Source organism: Bufo bufo, chromosome 10 (assembly GCF_905171765.1).
Source record: "Bufo bufo chromosome 10, aBufBuf1.1, whole genome shotgun sequence".
Classification (NCBI taxonomy): Eukaryota; Metazoa; Chordata; class Amphibia; order Anura; family Bufonidae; genus Bufo; species Bufo bufo.
The window spans coordinates 17119578-17133559 of record NC_053398.1 but is presented as its reverse complement, the minus strand read 5'-3'; the positions used below and the strand labels follow the sequence as shown (position 1 = coordinate 17133559).

General features: G+C 46.2%; 1 protein-coding gene across 1 annotated transcript in view; it reads right to left on the bottom strand.

Moving 5' to 3' along the window:
- Positions 1-7566, bottom strand: part of ABTB2 (ankyrin repeat and BTB domain containing 2) — a 98244-nt gene extending 90678 nt beyond the window's left edge. The window contains exon 1 of the mRNA XM_040410701.1: positions 6373-7566. Coding sequence (XP_040266635.1) covers positions 6373-7237 — 865 coding nt within the window. The 5' untranslated portion in view covers positions 7238-7566. The remainder of the gene's footprint in view (positions 1-6372) is intronic.
- Between the last annotated feature and the right edge of the window lie 6416 nt (positions 7567-13982).

The window sequence follows — 13982 nt, the reverse complement described above, 5'->3', positions numbered from 1 at the left end:
AGATTAATACTTACCTGCTGCTGCGATGTTCGTGTCCGGCCGGGAGCTCCACCTACTGGTAAGTGACAGCCTCAGGTCTGTGCGGCGCATTGCTAAATGAACCGTCACTTACCAGTAGGAGGAGCTCCCGGCCGGACACGAACATGACAGCTCCCAGGTAAGTATGAATCTTGTACTATTGCTAGTAACCCGCTGCCACCAATGATCGGGGGGGGGGGGGGGGCGCAAGATGGGAGGCCGCACACTGGCCACCAATGTTGTTAATGCTATAGAGGGAGGGGGGCCAATGATTGCCACCAACAATTTATTACAATAGAGGGAGGAAGGGGGGGGGGGGGGGCGCACACTGTGCCACCAACGAATTATTACAATAGAGGGAGGAAGGGGGGGGGAGGCGGGGGGGGGGGGCACACTGTGCCACCAACGAATTATTACAATAGAGGGAGGAAGGGGGGGCGCACACTGTGCCACCAACGATTTATTACAATGGAGGAAGGGGGGGGGGGCCGCACTGGCCACCAATGATATTCAAACTGGGGAGGGGGGGGGGGTCTGCCCCCTGCTGCCTGGCAGCCCTGATCTCTTACAGGGGGATATGATAGTACAATTAACCCCTTCAGGTGCAGCACCTGAGGGGTTAATTGTGCTGATCACGGCCCCCTGTAAGAGATCGGATGGCAGTCATGTACACAGTTTGTAGTATATTCTAACTAGAAGCGTCCCCATCACCATGGGAACGCCTCTGTGTTAGAATATACTGTCGGAAATGAGGTTTCACGATCTAACTCATATCCGACAGTATATTCTAACATAGAGGCATTCCCATGGTGATGGGGACGCTTCAAGTTAAAATATACCATCGGATTGGAGAAAACTCCGATCTGATGGTATAAAAGGGACTCCGGACTTTACATTGAAAGTCAATGGGGACGGATCCGTTTGAAATGGCACCATATTGTGTCAACGTCAAACGGATCCGTCCCCATTGACTTGCATTGTAATTCAGGACGGATCCGTTTGGCTCCGCACGGCCAGGCGGACACCAAAATGACTTTTTTTTCATGTCCGTGGATCCGCCAAAAATCAAGGAAGACCCACGGACGAAAAAACGGTCACGGATCACGGACCTACGGACCCTGTTTTTGCGGACCGTGAAAAAAAACGTTCGTGTGCATGAGGCCTAATTGTAACAGAATTTGGACCAGTGTGATGGTTTCCCACAGATCTTTTATTGCTCTCTGGCTACTGAATCCTGATGACCAGAGTGCGGTTTTGCGTTTCAGGCTCCGAAATTCATCTGCATCCAAAAAAACGACTAATTGCTTCTATACAGTTCCCGTATGGTTTTGGATATAGTTCAGCCAACGCCCAGCCGGGGTTTTAAACATCTGGATTGAAGACTCGGCGTAACCAGCAGTCGGAGCAGCACGAAGTGGTGTAAACAATTAACGAGCTGGGGGCGGCTCCAGGATAAAAAGCACCAGGAGGGAAAGTGTTAAAATGTGTCTGGGCTGTGAACCTTCCCTAAGGAGCCGAGCACCAATATAATTCCAATATAATCGGAAATGGCTTCCAGGGGTCGTCCGGTTTAGAAAACCCATCTTAAAAACCCTATTGGGGAAATACAGGTTCAGAGAGGGGGTGTCCCGCTCAAGACCTTCATCAGGTGCAGTGAAAGGCTGATAAAGCTGCTAAAAAGAGTGTCCTGCTCTGGAGGACTAAAGCATACCCAGAACAAATCAAACTGTCATGTACTTTCTTTAACCGTTTGAAATGAAAAACGCAATAAAAACTATTGAAACAGAAAGGAAGGAAGAGGGACACTGAGTGCGGCAACTTTTTCCCACATTAGGCCACGCCTCTAACTCCGCCCAAAATATAACTAAACACCTAATCCCACCCAGTCCCCTAAATGCCCCCATATAATAATTATTCCCCCTTTATGCCACCACACAGCAGTTATGCCAACATTGTGCCCCCTCACAGTAGTTATGCCCAGATATGTGCCTCCTTCACGGTAGTTATGGCCAGATATGTGCCCCCTCACAGTAGCGATGTTCAGATATGTGCCTCTTTTACAGTAGTTATGGCCAGATATGTGCAACCTCACAGTAGCGATGTTCAGATATGTGCCTCTTTTACAGTAGTTATGGCCAGATATGTGCAACCTCACAGTAGTTATGCCCAGATATGTGCCCCCTCTTAGTAGTTATGGCCAGATAGGTGCCCCCTCACAGTAGTTATGGTCAGATATGTGCCCCCTCACAGTAGCGATGTTCAGATATGTGCCTCTTTTACAGTAGTTATGGCCAGATATATGCCCCCTCACAGGAGTTATGCTCAGATATGTGCCTCCTTCACGGTAGTTATGGCCAGATATGTGCCCCCTCACAGTAGTTATGGTCAGATATGTGCCCCCTCACAGTAGTTATGGCCAGATAGGTGCCCCCTCACAGTAGTTATGGTCAGATAGGTGCCCCCTCTTAGTAGTTATGGCCAGATAGGTGCCCCCTCACAGTAGTTATGGTCAGATATGTGCCCCCTCACAGTAGCAATGTTCAGATATGTGCCTCTTTTACAGTAGTTATGGCCAGATATATGCCCCCTCACAGGAGTTATGCTCAGATATGTGCCTCCTTCACGGTAGTTATGGCCAGATATGTGCCCCCTCACAGTAGCGATGTTCAAATATGTGCCTCTTTTACAGTAGTTATGGCCAGATATGTGCCCCCTCACAGGAGTTATGCTCAGATATGTGCCCCCTCACAGTAGCGATGTTCAAATATGTGCCTCTTTTACAGTAGTTATGGCCAGATATATGCCCCCTCACAGGAGTTATGCTCAGATATGTTCCCCCTCACACTAGTTATGGCCAGATATCTGCAACCTCACAGTAGTTATGGCCAGATAGGTTCCCCATCACAGTAGTTATGGCAAGATATGTGCCCCCTGACAGTAATATGCCCAGTAAAGTGCCCTCTGATGGCAATATGCCCAGCTGTGCCCCCTGACAGTAATATGCCCAGTAAAGTGCCCCCTGACAGTAATATTCCAAGCTGTGCCCCCTTCACAGGCAGTAAAAAATAAAAATAAATACACTCCACATACTCACCTCGTTCCCCAGCAGCAGCAGGATACACAGAGCTCCCGGCTGATTGCGGACAAGAATAGGGCATGCTATATATTTTTTTGCGGGGCCGTGGAACGGAACTACGGATGCGGACAGCATCTTTTGCGGCCCCATTGAAATAAATGGGTCCGTACCCATTCTGCAAAATTGTGGAACGGATGCAGAGCCAGAATTACGGACGTGTGAGTGAACCCTAAATATAGTATTATCGCCTTAGAGGGGTATTACTGGAACGCTACAAAAAAAAACAACAGATAACTGGGGCAGATTGATCAAAACCGTGTAAAAATTCAATAAAGATTTATCTGATTTAAAAAGAAAAAAGGTCTAAAAGAAAAATTGTCTTTGTTGTCCATAGCAACCAATCGCAGTGCAGCTTTCATTTTACCACAGCAGTTTAAGAAATGAAAGCTGAGCCCTGATTGGTTGCTATGGGCAACAAAGACAGTTTGATTGGCGTGGCCCATTATTTGTTGCCAGGCCTTGTGCGGGCCTCGTGTCATACGTACCCCCCCCCGATACAGTTTGCCTAGAGTATCCCTTTAATTAAAGCCAGCTTTGTACGCCACCTGTGTTTACTCACAACCATATAGATGAAATCCATAGGCCTGTCCTTTTTGGATCTTGTCTTTGTAAAACACATGACAGGACTACGTAAAAACCATTGTTTTTCTGGGTCCAAATAAGAGGCGAGGCGTGAGGAACATAGTGCCTCATGCCTCTGTACTGTAGGCCGCATCCTGAGAATTTCACTTCAGGTTTATAAATAAGCTGCAACTGAACACACACAGGGCACAGACGCCGAGTCCGGTCTGTTTATACAGGTGTATGACGGCCATTCACATCCATCCTCCATGCAGTCTTCATAGGGGCGTCCTACAGAAGAAGGGAACGCTGCCTTAACTTGTCTTCTCCATTCTCATCGCCCTAAAGACTCGCTACCCGGAGAACCGGCACCTTCCAAGCACTGCGACAGGTCTCGAGGGGCCATGCGATATTCACTTAGATGATTGGGGAATTGCTATTTATGCAGTTTCCTAATATAAGACTTAAATGGCTCCAGTGGGGGAGAACCTGCAGCCTGCAGAGCTAGTAATACTGGCTCAATGGTCAGTGGTAACACCCCTACATACCAGTGGCTGTATGACTACAACTCTCAGCGAGGGTGCAAGCTGGGAGTTGTAGTTACACCACAGCTGGCGTGCCAGAGGTGATTGCTAAACTACTTACCAGTGGATTTCCAGCTGTTGCAAAATTACAACTCCCAGCATGCTCCATTCACTTCTATGAGAGTTCATAGAACAGCCCAGCAAGAGTGCATGCTGGGAGTTGTAGTTACACTACAGCTAGAGTGATGGAGGTTGTTGATCCCTGAACTACACACCAGTGGCTCTCCAGCTGTTGCAAAACTATAACTCCCAGCATGCTCCATTCACTTCTATGGGAGTTTCTAGAACAGCCAAGCAAGTATGCATGCATGCTGGGAGTTGTAGTTTGACCACAGCTGAAGTGCCGGAGGTTGGTGATCCATAATCTTCACACCAGTGGCTCGCCTACTACAACTCCAAGCATTCTGGGATGGATAGTTTTGCAACATCTAGAGAGCTTGAGGTTTGAAATCATAGGAACAGAGAAAACTCCAAAAATAAGGCCTCTTGCACACGACCGTATGTATTTTGCGGTCCGCAAAAAAACGGATCCGCAAAAAATACGGATGACATCCGTGTGCATTCCCTATTTTGCGGAACAGAACAGCTGGCCCCTAATAGAACAGTCCTATCCTTGTCCAACATGTTCTATTTTTTTGCGGACCGGAAATATAGAAATGGAATGCATATTTGCGGACCCATTGAAATGAAATGGTTCCGTATACGGTAAAAAAAAACGGAACGGAAACGGAATGAAAATACGTTCGTGTGCAAGAGGCCTAAGGCAGAAAATCTGAACCAAGCTGGCCTGCTCAGTAGTAGTGCCAGGGGCTTCCTTACTCCAGTCTACAGGTAACATATGCAGTCCGCTGGGCATACAAAGGGATGGGGCACAGCGGTGTTGGCAGGGTGAGAGGAGATGCCGCAGTCCCCATATGTCACGCACACAATGCACCCGTCTGCTTATGAAATGTCTCATGTCACCTCTGTCCCGATCGGGTCTCGCTATTTGCATACATCAATATTCAAACACATTCAATGCATCTGGGGATGGAGATAATAACATTTATTGGAGCCGGGGAGTCTATAATAAGATGCAAGGCTGATAATTAATTCCAGTCTATTATAATCCTCATTTGTGTACACAGCAAGTGCCAGACACTCCATTCATTAGATCTGATTGGCAGTCTGGAGGTGACCTTTTAAGAGCTACCTGATGATAATCTACAGAAGAGGTAGGCTAGAGCCACCCTGCGACTTGTATCAGAATACGTCATTGGTAAGAGGGTCTTTCCAACATAAAACTTTTCAGTAACTTTTTTTTTCTGAAGCTGCAGTCCATTAGAAGTCAAAGATAATGTTGCAAGATTGTTCAAAACAAATGATATTTACATTGGCAGTTGTACAGTATTGTGTGAAAGTTGCAGGCGGACACATTTGGTAACACCCATTGCACGGCTCATCTGAGGAAACCTATTCCCCCCCATACACGTGCATGCTCATTTTTGCATCTACACTCAATCTGGAGAGGGGAGCGAGCCACTGCCAGATCCTCTGGTGCTGGCTCTTCTCCTATAACAGCCAAAGGATCAGACGCTGAAATTCAACATGGACATCGTTAGTTGGAGATAGGGTTGGCACACCTTCATACACATCAGATGGTCAGCCAGTCCTGCCAAAATCAACAGGTTCGGCAGGGTATGGCCACCATGTAGACTTGACCTATATGCTCCCCCTCTAGTGAAGTTAACCAACATTGAACTTCTAATACAAGGAACTCCTGTTCTCAGGGGAAGAGCTGAAAAAGCCACTGGTGTGTAGCATGTACTATGAGTGACATCTCCACCCCACCGTGTTCACATGCCCCACTGCTATCCAAACATCTCACGCCAGCAGCCGCAGCTTGTAGAAGTGTCTGCCCAAAAGAACAAAAACTTGTAGTTGTCAATCACCTGCCCGACAAATGCAAAAGGTGCTCCTCTCAATCCAAACACCCCAGGGTATAAATATCTCCCATGTCTCAGATATGGAAATCTCAAATACAATTTTGCCACCATATAAATATTGAAAAGATATGATTTTCTTGCATCTTACCATTGGCGTTCTTCCCACAGATTAAGTGCTCATAGGGCTGAAGGACTCCCCATAGTTCAGCGTCATTGTTGATTGCCATTTCCAGGGCATCAAGAGATATCTCTGCCCCAACCGTCCCTTGACTCGCTAGAACACGGGCTCTTATTTCTTCCAATAAGTTCTCCATGCAAGCTGTCAAGCAAATAGCTGCATACTCGTGGATCCGCACCGATATTCTAGTGTCCACCATCCACCTGAAGAATCTACCAACAGACATGGAGAGTCCGCAACGAGCAGACTTCCCTTGGCGCAGTCCATCGCCGGCGCTCATGCTGTAAAGAGACAGAGCCCGAACCGTGGCCAGTGTGCAGCTCTGGGACAGAGCCCAGCTTAGAATAAGTTTCATGGCGCTCTGGATCTCATAGCGTGTGCACTTTGCGTGAAGAACGCTCAAACGTTGCGCTTCCCTTGATATCCTTATGAGAGGCCGCCTCAGCAGAACCGACATTCTCCTCACCGCATCTTGGGAAAATTCCCACTTAATGCCGCCATCTCCTTTACCTGTTCTGAGCAGCTTTCCAATATCCTCCTCTGTCCATGGAAAATCTTCTAGATCAGGTAGCCGGTGGCACCTGGAGAACATATCCACCACGTCAGGGTCCTCTGTAAGTGCGGTGTTCATGGTGTCCCAGCTGCTGTTTCGGCTATTCATGGACCCCGAATAATACCACCAGTTCCCACGGTGTTGAGAAGATGATGCCAGAGGCTGGGAGTTGGATTTGGAGGACGAGAGGCTGAGAGACCTGCAGGAGTCCTCTGCCCCATATCCCGAGTCCAACGTAAGGTCCTCCAAGGTCTTCAGGGCAGAGCTATATATTCCAGCCATAGGTACGGATGATGAGAACCGTCAAAAAAGAGAAAGGCGCTAGCAGCAATCCTTGCGTTTAGTGAAAGCTTTCCAGGCTGTGACACCTCACGTGATGAATATCACTCTCCTGAAGGGCTTGTGCTTTGTGAGCCATGTTCCTGAGAAATTTAAAGATCCAAGGAAAAAATATCCAAGGCTGCTGGAAGTTCTTCGAAATGCAAATTCGGTGCAAGTAGTGTCTCCTTTTAGGAGAACGGATTGTGGAGAATTTTTCTGGAGACAATTCTGCACGTCCCTCGTGAATGGAGCGAAGACCCCCTAAAACCAGGACAGAGCTGATCCCTTTCTTCCAGATGGAGGAGCTTTCTGCAAACTTATTTCGGCTAACTGCCTGACACACAGTGATCAGTCTGTATGCTAATTTCTCCAGGGCTGCAGCCAATCGAGAAGCTCCAGGGGAGGAGCGACACTGAAATTAAATCCATGCAGCTCAAGCCCCAGATATTGCCCAGACCTGAGGCTGATCAGATACCTTTGTTTCAAGCCTGTAATGTTCTGGCCGACGACATTAAAAATTTACTGAAAGCTTCACGATTTTCCTTATCAGATGCTCCCTGGTTATCGCAGACAGAAGTGGCAAATTCACATTTTGCTAGGGATGAACTCACTTGATCTTAAAAAAAACCTCAGGTTTCAATCATTCTCTGAAGTAGTAGGAGAATCCATTTACCTCCCAGTGCATGTACATTCCAGTCCTGGGCTGATGGAGGCTAGCCCCCACCCCTCCACATTGAAAACCAGATATGCACCCAGGTTTGTGGCTTGGCAAGAACAGCTAGAAATAAAATAAAAAAAAATGCCGCTCGGGCACTTTAGAAATTCTTGTTCGGAAATTTTAGATCTTTACAAATGTACATGAATGCTGAAAGAATAAAGCGTAAGCTCCTATGACAGCGTCAGGCGTTTGGCATCATGCGTACAGCAGAGTGGCGTGCAACCGGTTTCTGCAGGTGAAAAAATGTGCAGCAAAGTGAATGAGATTGAAATAAATCTCATCCATGCACTGTATAAAAAAAAAATAATTCCAGGTGGAAGCCTATGAAAATCGACCCCTTGTGCGGTTTTTAAGTTGGCAGCACATCAGTTTTTGCCATGGTTTTCACTGATGAAAAAGTGCAGCAAAATCCGCATGTAATTTGTGGATTTTGATGCAGCAGATTTGTTGCAGATTTTGCCTCAAACCTGCACCAAAATCCACAACTGATTTTCTGCAGCAAAACCCCCCAAAAAGTCTAAAACAAACAAACAAACAGGAAATCTGCAAAATCGCAGTTACATTTGGTTTCTGACGCGGCAATGGCCATGGAGGTGAAATCTGCGTTGGAGATCCTGCAGCATAAATTGACAAGTAAGGCCTCATGCACACAACCGTTGTGTGCATCCGCCACCGTTGTTCCGTTTTTTTTCGCGGACCCATTGACTTTCAATGGGTCCGTGGAAAAATCGGAAAATGCACCGTTTGGCTTCGGCGTCCGTGATCCGTTTTTCCAGTCCGTGAAAAATATATGACCTGTCCTATTTTTTTCACGGACAACGGTTCACGGACCCATTTAAGTCAATGGGTCCGTGAAAAATCACTGATGCACACAAGATTGTCATCCGCGTCCGTGATCTGTGTCCGTTTTTCCTATCATTTTCAATGCAAACTTGACTAAGTTTTTTTTTTTACTTTTCATGTCCGTGGATCCTCCAAAAATCAAGGAAGACCCACGGAAGAAAAAACAGTTACGGAACAACGAAAATCCGTTTTGCGGACCGCAAAAAAAAATGGTCGTGTGCATGAGGCCTTACACTGCAGATTTTTTACGCAGCGTATAGGTGACATTTCTTAAAATTTCATCCGGTTTGCTGGTACTGCACAACATTGCAGATTTGCCACATGTGAACCCAACCCTAGAGGGGGTTTTAGGCAAGTGAATTTATTACAGCTTAGACCTCGTTCACACGACCAGATGCATTTTGGCGTCTGCAAATTGCAGATCCGCAGAATAAGGACACCATCCGTGGTGCATTTGCATTTTTTGCTGACCCATTGATTTCAACGGGTCCGCACTTTTGTGGACAAGTATAGGACATGTTCTTTTAATGGAATGGACATACCGATGCGGATAGCACATGGGTCATCCGTGTGTCCGTTCCGCAAAAAGATAAAATATGTCCGCAAAATGCGGACCACAGACCCATTGAAGTGAATAAGGTCAGCAAAAAAAGATGTGACATACGAATACAGGTGAAACTCGAAAAAAGGGCAAAAGTCCATTTATTTCAGTAATGCAAATTAGAAGGAATTGCATTAATGCAGCTTAAAATTAGAATTTTGTGAAAAGGTTTAATATTCTAGGCTCAAAGTGTCGCCCTCTAGTCAGCTAATTAATCCATACCCCCTGAGCAAAGGGGACCTCAAAACTGAGACTTTGGGGTTTCATAAGCTGTAAGCCATAATCATCCAAATTATAACATATAAAGGCTTGAAATATCTCGCTTTGCCTGTAATGAGTCTCATATGTTAGTTTCACCTTTTAGGTTGCATTACTGAAATAAATGAACTTTGCGATATTCTAATATTTCGAGTTTCACCTGTAAATGTATGCAGAATACAATTTTGGTGCATTTTATGCCATCCAAAAAAGGTCTAAAACACTAGATACAACATTTTCCGCCAAAATTGAACACAACTGTAGAAAAAGTCCATAGTGAATCTGGGCCAACCTATCGTTCTTAGAAGTCTTATGTACTAGAAGATATTTACATTAGGATTAGCAGAGGGCTTTTATATTACATCAGAGGCAAATCTAATGATTTAGTTATGATGCCCCCTAGTAGGTATCATGTTATGTGTTCTCCATCTCTAAAAAGAAGCCTGTGACCAGAATCAGGAGTTACAAGAGCGACACCTGCAGGTCAGACTGTGGAAAACATAGATTTTTTTTTTTTCAGGCATAGTCATCTATAGGCCATAACCCTCCCCTCCATGCAGTTATACTCTATTCCCTACACTTCTCCATCACCTCTGTATGAAGCTGTGAGGCCAAAGCTCAGTATGGCTCTGTATGAAATTGGGAGATACACCCTTGCAGTAAAAGAATTACAGTTCTGAAATTGTGTGAATCAGGAACCCGGTCAAGTGACGATCCTGTTCTGAAAACCAAGGTTCTGCCATTGTCATGTCCTTTGCTAGATTTCCGGCCTAGGCTATGGACGGGGCGTCGCTTCTACTGTGTGGATGGTCCAGAACTGTTCCTCTCCCCGGCACATGTGCAGATGTGTGGATTACACATGTGCAAGGGAGAGATTTCGTTCTGGGCGCGTCCACAGTGGAAGTGACGTCTCCTCTATAGCTCAGGCTGGAAATTTAGTAAAGGATGTGACATCAGGAGAAGCAGAATTTTCATAAGAAAAGCGTCACGTGACATGATGTGCCATGGGGGGGGGGGGACTAAAATGTGACACAATAGGGGGTAATGATGTGATCATGATGTGACACAAAGGGGGGTGATGTGACATGGTTTGGAGGGGGAGAAATGTGACATGGAGGGCTGATGTGACATAGGTGATTTGACATGCTGGGGGAAATGTGACATTGAGGCCTTGAGGGGGAGAAATGTGACAATTTGTGACATGGGGGAGAAATGTGACATGGGGGTGATGTGACAGAGGGGGATTATGTAAAAAGGAGGGGGAGAAATGTGACATGGAGGGCTGATGTGACATAGGGGGGTGATTTGACATGGAGGGGGAGAAATGTGACATGGGGGCTGATGGCTTACTTGGGGGGCTGATGGATGGGGGTTGATGGCTGACATGGGGGGGCTAAAAATACAATCCTCAAACTAGCGATTGTCTGAAGCAGAGCGAAGATACCAGGACCACACAGAGGAGAAGCCAGCTGATGCAGATGGGACCAGGGCCAGGTGAGCTGCAGGGGGGGGGCGCCAAAATGTAGCTTCGCTTGTGTTGGCAAAAATCCTTGCACCGGCCCTGGTGATATCATGTCACTAGAATATGCTTCCTGATTGGTGGGGGTGTTACAAATCTCATCCGCTTTGTTGGTACTGTTAAATGCTGCAAATTTGCTTCCTGCAAAAAAAAAAAAATACGCTGAATATCCACCACTTGTACCCTAAATATTTATGACAACACCAGCAGGTACTGTTCATCAGATCGGCGCTGGTCCGGCTGTGGGGGATGAACAGCTGCCCAGGACGTAGACTGTGATGGTCAACAGCTGCTGCCACCTTGTCTGAACCCAGAACGGTCCATCAATCCCTGGTGGACGTAAACGGCATCTTACCAGGTGGCTATAAGACTCCCCTAGCTTAGTCACGAGACGTCAAGACACCTTTAGACCTCTTTCACACGAGCAGTTTTCGGTCTGGATGTGATGTGTGTAGTGAACACACAGCATCCGGACCATTCACTTCAATGGGTCTGTGCAGACGAGCGTCGTATTTCACTCATCATTTCTGTGTTCAGGAAAAATGACAGCGTGTTCTATATTGGGCGTTTTTCACACAGTCCTGTCTCCATAGAAGTGAATGGGACCGGCGTGAAAAACAGAAGGCATCCGGATACAGTGCATTTTTCACTGATGGTTGTTAGGAGAAGTAGATTATTTTTCAGTTCTTCTTCACGCGTTCAATCCGGATACAATTTGTACGGAAAAACTGAACACAATCGCAGATTGCCGATTCAACTTGCATGCAAAACCATAAGTTTTTTTTTCCTAAACAGACACCGACACAATCCGATCGCTCATGTGAAAGACCTTAGGGTAAGGCCTCATGCACACGACCGTTGTTCTGGTCCGCATCCGATCCGCAGTTTTTGTGGTTCCCATTCACTTCAATGGGGCTGCAAAAGATGCAGACAGCACTCCGTGTGCTGTCCGCATCCGTTGCTCCGTTCCGTGGCCCAGCAAAAAATATATAACATGCCCTATTCTTGTCCGTTTTGCGGACAAGAATAGGCATTTCTACAATGGGCCGTAAATTGCGGAAGGCACACGGGCGGCTTCCATGTTTTCTGGATCCGCAATTTGCGGACTGCAAAAAACGGACCGGTCGTGTGCATGAGGCCTAAGTCTATAAGCTGCAGATTTCTTGAAACAATTTATGTGACTGTCTCCTATTCATCTAATGGGACTTGCAGAAATCCATGTACAGTACTTGCTGAAATAACAATCCAGTTCAGATGAACAGAACAGAAAATGAGTCACCCCGATTACTGCGACAAATCTGTTGCATGCGAATATCCCCTGACTGTGTGATGGTTGCTGCATTACCTGGGCAGCACGTGGCTCAGTGGTTAGCACTAGTGCCTTGCAGCGCTGGGGTCCTGAATCTGACCAAAGCCACTATCTGCATGGAGTTTGTATCTTCTCCCCGTGTTTGTGTGTGTTCCTCCGGGTTCTCCGGTTTTCTCCCACACTCCAAAGACAAACTGATAGGGACCTTAGATTGTGAGCCCCATTGGGGACAGTAGGATGCTAATGTCTGTAAAGCGCTGCGGAATATAGTAGCGTTATATAAGTGCGTAACATAAATAAATTACCTCCTAAACTTAAGACAGTAAGGCCTAGTTCACACGAACGTTTTTTTTGCGAGTGTACAGGCCGTTTTTTGGTGTTCCATATACAGAACCATTCATTTCAATGGTTCCGCAAAAAAAAAACGGAATGTACTCCGTATGCATTCAGTTTCCGTTTTTCCGTTGAAAGATAGAACATGTCCTATTATTGCCCGCAAATCACGTTCCGTGTCTCCATTCAAGTCAATGGGTCCGCAAAAAAAACGGAACACATACGGAAATGCATCCGTATGTCTTCCGTATCTGTTCCGTTTTTTCTGAGCCATCTATTGAAAATGTTATGACCAGCCCAATTTTTTCTATGTAATTACTGTATACTGTACATGGCATACGGAAAAACGGAAACACAACGGAACAACGGATCCGTGAAAAACGGACCGCAAAAAACTATAAAAGCCATACATTCGTGTGAACATGGCCTAATAAAAAAAAAATCGGACCCATTGTCTAACTTTGCTTCCCCTCACTTTTCTGAAGCTCGCACAGTACGCTGAAGGGGCTGTCTACTATGGACAATCCCTCTTTGTTCCAAAAAGCCCTTGATGTTCAGCAGATCACAGGTTATCCAACCGCTAGTGATCAGCCTGGAAGCAAGTGTTCAACATCCTGCAGCACCCCTACAGGAGAAATTAAGTATTACCCAGAGCCGGCTGAAATCATGTAATGCACTGAGGTGCTGGGTCTTCCAATTTTTTCAACTCTAAGAGGAGGGACATGAATTGGGGCCCCTATCTATTAGGGTACAATCACACGACCGTGTGTAATCCTTTGTTTTGCGGTCCGCAAATAACGGAACCGTGTGTCCGCATTTAACTTCTGTTTGTGTCCCGTAGAAAAGAAAAAAAGAAATATGTGCGGATCCATTGACTTGTGAATGGGGCTGCGGACTGATCTGTGTGGACAATTGTGGTACAAGCTTCATATTTTTGCGGAAACACGGATGTGGAGAACATGCTGAACGTTGTCCGCACATTTTATTCACCTATAGGAATGAATGGATCCGCATCTATTCCGCAAAATGCGGATCAAATGATACGGTCGTGTTAATGTACCCTTAACGGACTGAAAAACAACCAATCGCATACGATTGTTTTGCGCACAAATAAAGACAGTTCCC